The sequence below is a fragment of the Pygoscelis adeliae genome, unplaced genomic scaffold (genome assembly GCF_000699105.1).
Source record: "Pygoscelis adeliae isolate BGI_AS28 unplaced genomic scaffold, ASM69910v1 Scaffold87, whole genome shotgun sequence".
Classification (NCBI taxonomy): Eukaryota; Metazoa; Chordata; class Aves; order Sphenisciformes; family Spheniscidae; genus Pygoscelis; species Pygoscelis adeliae.
The window spans coordinates 5,215,631-5,221,728 of record NW_008825098.1 but is presented as its reverse complement, the minus strand read 5'-3'; the positions used below and the strand labels follow the sequence as shown (position 1 = coordinate 5,221,728).

Here is a 6,098-nt window from a genome sequence, read left to right as displayed (position 1 = left end):
GAACAGACTGAGCAGATGAAATCGTTGATAATGTCGAATTATATCCCACGGGAACATGCTGTTGAAGTGAATGAGGTACTGATGTACTCTGGCTAGAAAACGTATTTGTCTCTTTGAACTGTCCAACAGCAGGCAGGCTCTGAGAGGTAAATGCCTGCCCATACACACTGCCAGCAGCCGCAGGATAGGAAACACTAGGATACATGGCACTAGAAACCACGGGCATGGTGTAGTGATCAGAATTAAGGGGAAATCCCTGAGATGCAACTGAAGAGCTGACAGAAGTGCTGTAGTGATTACCAAATGCTGAATATGACTGCTGAGCACTCGTATGCAAGTAGGATGCAGATGATATTGCTCCTTGAATAGGTCCTTCAGCTGACCCCACTGTATGGGGAGGAGGTTTGTTGTACAACTGCTGTGATTCCTGTGTATTCAACACATTGGCACCCACAGAAGGCGTCATAACATTTTGTGCTGGTGCTGAATAGTAAGTAGGGTAGTAACTGGCTCTATACTGATTATCCAAATGTGAAGCAGCAGCTTTATTGGGCACTTGGGAATAGTGTCCTGAGGGCACACTATAGTTTGGAGGATGCGAGCCATAGCCAGAGGGAAACTGCATCCGACTCTGCACAGGACCTGAAACGAAGAGAAAGCGTCACATGTATTAAAGATGCATCTGCTAGTAGTGCCAATGGACTCTGTACTTACTCTAACAAACAATTGGTGGTTTCTTGTTTTCTGTCACTATTTTTGAGGTCAACTTCCATCAGCAGAAAGAGAACAAACCAAGCATAATGCATGCAAAATACAATATTTGAAGTAGTTTGCAAACACACACAGAAGTAATAGAAAAATGGGTTGCTTTCATTATCCAAAGAGGTTTCCATGCCAAGATTGTATGCCTCACATTTGTACTTTGAATATTTTTAGGAGTTTTTAGGAGGTTAATATTTAAACAAATAGTGAGCAACAGTAAGCACCAAACTGATGTTTCTAAGTGTCTGAATACAACAGTATGCCTTAAAGAAAATGACTGAATATGGAAAATGAAAAGCTGCAGTCAAACCAATATGTCAATATATAAAAATGTAAGTACTCTTCTTTACAAATCCTCAATATGGTGACCAAGATAAAGTGCTGCGGGGCAGCTATTTTTGTTTTCTATGTTCTTTTGTATTATGCTTTTATGAAAACCGACATTTTTATGAAACTACAGAATATCTGACAAGGCACTTCATTTCTGTTTACTGCCTGATACTTACATCAGGTATAAGAGATGTTGATATTGGAGAAACTGACCTCTGCTGTCACTGCAACTGGCTCTGCAACATTAGAGGTCAATTACATACTGGTCCAGCAAGGGTCAAACACGTACTTGCTTGCTACAGACCAAATGTTAACTATGCCCAAGCTGTTTTTTTCAATGCCAACTGACCAATGGTAAATCTGAAAGTTCTTTCTCAAGTTCTTTTCCTGAACCCTATTTTTATTTTCTACTGAACCACAAATGCATTTCCCTGGATAACTTCCTTTCTTAAAATTACCACACCCTACTGCTTACATCATGCTGAACGACTACGGTATTATTTCCCAGCCCTCGGTGAATAGAAACAAGCACAGCACTGGGCCACTAGCAAATTAAACAGCAGCTGCGATAATGAATTGTTGATTTCCCCCCTTATATTTACAACGGTTACAAAATGCAAGTATTACTTCTCATCTTGAAATTCTGAAGTCACTGTTCTCCAAGTAACACCCATCAATTCTATGATTAACCTGCAAAGCAATTTTAATAATGAATTTGTTAACGGAATCGTGTAAGCAAGGAACATACTGTCCAAAATTGCTTTCTGATAAAATTAAAAATGCCTTTTCATAACTGACAACCCAGAAAGTTGAGTGGAAGAGAAAGGAGCTAAAACAATGAACAACAGTAACTTGGACTGCTGGGTCAAATGACAGAAAGGCCCTCTGGGAGAAAGCATAAGGAGCTTAAAAAAAAAAGTTACATCCTGAGTTTTGAGGAGAGTATGTAACTATGCTTCTGATTCACTATTTTCTTGAAAAAGTGAGAGCTGCTTCATACAGCTCTGTAGTTTATTCTCCTTTAAAGGAAAATTATTTTGAGTTAACAAGTCATTAACAGCTATGTGAACTCTGGCAGCCTTTCGACCTGCTTTTTTAAAGTCTGGTGTATTTTTGAGTTTGCTCATTCAATAACTTCTGTCTGTCAAGGCTTATTGCTTTAAGCAGTTATGTCACTTAAGATGGCAAGAAAAGATGTTTTCTCTGAAGAGTCTGTGCATTTGTTGTACTAAAATATGCAGAATAAACTAACTGAGCAGGTGTAATTTAGAAACTCGTTTAGGAGCACCTGACTTCTAAATAAAAGGTTGCATATCAAATCATCTACTGCAATATCTTGCAGTATCTAGCTCTGGTTTAAAAACACACACCATAAATACAGATTAAATTACCAATACAAGATATGAGTCTCTACATTATAGAATGCCCAAGTCATCTTTATTCACATTTTTAAGTAGAAACATCTATAGTTTTTCTATACACAAGCACACAAGAGTATAAATCCCATGAAGACCTCACTAAGACAGACACACCTGACATTTGAAAAATTATAGTTTTGATTTCAAACTCCTGGTCCTTTAAAAACAAGTTTTACTACTACAGATGAAAGATTATTCCCATTATCTGAAGTGAGTTTTTTGTTCATTTGATTATAAAGAATGTGAGTAGAAAGTAATTTTTTGTACTGCAATTAGTAACTGAAGCTACTAATGATGACTAGATAATTGGACCATTTTCAACACTGGAAATCCAGGTACATCTTCAGTGTCATTTTGAAATCTGGTTAATTGCACAATCTGTCCTGATGTCTCAGGTACTCTACCCTCCTCCCAAAACATCTGACAAATCTCTCAAAAAAACTCCATGAGAGGAGCTGAAAACCTTAGCTGCACACAGAAGGCGTACTGCTAAAACACCATCTCTGTAATAAAAGCAGTGAACCTCTCCTTCTACAGACAAATTAATACTTCATAATGTTAAAATGTATAACTATACAAACATTAACAGGTGAACCCCAAAAGCCTTATCACTTTTTAAGAGGGGTGAAAAGCCACTGGGGGAAAAAAAAAAAAAAACAAACCACAGTGCTATGGCTATACCACTATATGAATTAGTAAAGCTTTGCTTGCTAGTGTCGTGTTTGTTTGGTTTTTATGTCCATGCATTCTCTCACTTGAATAATTTAGCCATCTGCCACGTACCCTACCTACATGTAGTCTATGTACCCTACAACACCAACTTCCTTTCTAGCCAAGAACACCTGTTAGTTTTCTGTAACTTTTAACATCCCTTTACCCACCTCCAGAGAAGACTCACCCCAGCTCCCTCACATATCCCTTATGGGTTGGACAGGGGGCAGCACTACTGTGCCTTGTTAACTGCCCACAAACAAGCCAGCAAATCAAGCCACTGCTGAGCTCTCACAACAGCTCAGTCATGGAATTAACATCTAGCTCCTCCATCCACCCAGCTTCCCATTTTGGAAAAAAATTCAGGGTTTTCATATCTTTCAGACCTCTATCCTCTTTATCATATTTAATGAAACTATCCAAAAGATCCGAAGTCCGAGGAGGGATGGAAAACAAGGCTAAATAACGCCATAATGAAAATTATGGTCCCAAAATGCTAGTAGAGATACCAATGGTAAACTTACAAACCAATTGTGGACAACACTAGACAAAAATCTCCTGGAGAACCATGGGGATTCGATACAATTATCCTCTCAGTGCTACATTTCAATATATTACATTGTTAGCACTGAAGTCCTCCATCGCTACTGGAAAAATACATCATCTTTTAGAACTGATTTAACAAGCAACATTTTATTATGCTGAAATTAGGAAACAGGTTGTTTTCCACTTAGATACAAAGCTACCTGTAAGACTACTACAATAAAAGCTCCTCGAACTTGCAAGACTTTATTCAGAAGAATTGTATTTTAAAGCCCCAGAGTTATGAACACCCCCCAAAACAAGGCCTGCTTTTTTTTTAAACACTTAATTTCAGTATACGATCAAACTGAGAGCACTGTAAAAGAGAAGAAAAAAATAATAAAATACAAACAAGAAGTTAATTTTCTTTCTTTTTTTTTAAACCTGAAGTTATACTAAAACTAAAGTCTCCAAGGGTCTTAAACGGACTTGGTCATTGGACCAGGCAAAACTTCTTAAAAAACAAAGCTGAACATCCTTTTTAATATCACTGTATGTGCAACAGGTTGCTTGCTTTCTGCAAAAAACAGCCTCTCTTTCATCAGATCCCAGTAACTTCAAAGCTTTATCTGAGAAATCCACTTTTTATAAAATTAAAACACAGAGCACTCTAAACATCTGAAAGGATGCACTAGCGTTTTCTTTCAGCCAATATAGAAATAGCTGTATTCACTTAAGTATCTTACATTTAAACTCCATTACACTGATATAAAATTAAATTTCAAAAGCAATGACAATCTTCATTGTGAAATTTAGTTTCTATCTGACAGAATGGAAATTTCCAGTACAGTCGTCTTCTGTTACTATTCCCCTCTACTCCCCCTCCTATTACAATTTAAAAAAAAAAAAAAAGAAGCCTCAAATCCTGTGTTATAACTTCAGAAGATTAGTACTAAAAGAAGACAGATTCACTAATCTAAAAATTCTGGAATGTTATTGCTAAATGACACAAAATGAGAAATTCAGAGTTCTTGCCTACAAATCATCAAATACACATCACTAAGATATCTCAAGGAACACAGAAGCCAAAATTAAGTTGAGTAGTTAGCAAGTTATACAATAAAAATTCAAGACTATTACTGAACAGTGTATAAATTTCTCAGAATTAAAGAAAAAGTGTTTCGCAGAAAATAAATGGTCTACTGCAAGGTTTTAAACAAGCTGTTTTTAAGAATATTAGCAGCAACCTGGAGTTAATTAATTAAAATAACAAATAGTAATGATGGCCTTTAAAATTACTGTTTCATTCAGTTAAAAACACAAGGAGAATGTACAATGTCGGTTTCTACTTGTTTCTGTGAAACACACTTCCAGGTTATTGATGCTGTAGCAGCTGTGTCCTGATAATGACGTTTTTTATTAAAAGCCACATAAATTGGCATTTTCTGAATAATTTTGACAAAACTCAGCATTACAATACTAAAGTTTGGATACATCTGAGGCATTAGTTTCTCCCTAAAATCTACCATTTATTTGCTTTACTTTTCATTCGCTTCAGTGATTTTTGCATTATCTGCAAACTGACTCAAAACCTACTATATAGGCATGTAAATGCTTATCGCCTAACTACCCCTTTGGACCTGAGAAATATTCGTGAGTAAAAAATTTTGTAGGTTGTTACCCTGCATAGTGATCTGTGCAGAAAAAGCGCCTGTGCACAAAATAGCCTGACTACAAAATAAAGGATTTAACAGTAGGAGCTAAAACTCTGTGCAAGCAAGAGGCCCAATTGAGATACCAAACCATCATTAGGTGGGGACAAAGATCATACAGGCATTCTGAAAAGTTAACGAGGTGTATTAATAAAGAACAGATTTTATAGCGCACCAGTTTAAAAATGAGGAACTGCACGCTAATTATTTTAGTTCATAATACAGCTAGTCTCAATACCCCTCCATCTGAAAAGCAAGTCAGTATTTTGTGACTTTGAACTATTTTACCGTTGTTTTTCAGTGACCCCCGTTTCACTGGTCCAATCTTGTTTATTCAACTCAAAACCTAAGATGATCCACTCGTGTGAACGCCTACCCACCTACTACTTTTAAGTTCATAAACAGTTACGAAGTAAGCACTCTCATCTACAATACGTGGTTTTCTGCCCACACTCACGCACGCACGACTGCCAGAGCCGAGGCCTCGAGGTGCCTTGGCCTCCAGAGCATTCCCGAAACGCCACGAAGCAAGCGCCACAACGCCCAGCAGATCCAAATTCACCCGGAGAGAAGGAAGCGGGTACCCCCTCCCTCGCTCCTTTAGCGAGGCTGGGAGAGGCTGCGCCTTCTTAAAAGTTAACTC

The 6,098-nt window shown here is 37.5% G+C and overlaps 1 protein-coding gene across 1 annotated transcript in view; it reads right to left on the bottom strand.

Moving 5' to 3' along the window:
• Positions 1-634, bottom strand: part of SEC24B (SEC24 family member B) — a 45,745-nt gene extending 45,111 nt beyond the window's left edge. The window contains 2 exon segments of the mRNA XM_009327065.1: position 1; positions 3-634. The exon segment at position 1 is cut by the window's left edge and continues 52 nt beyond it. Coding sequence (XP_009325340.1) covers position 1; positions 3-625 — 624 coding nt within the window. The 5' untranslated portion in view covers positions 626-634.
• Between the last annotated feature and the right edge of the window lie 5,464 nt (positions 635-6,098).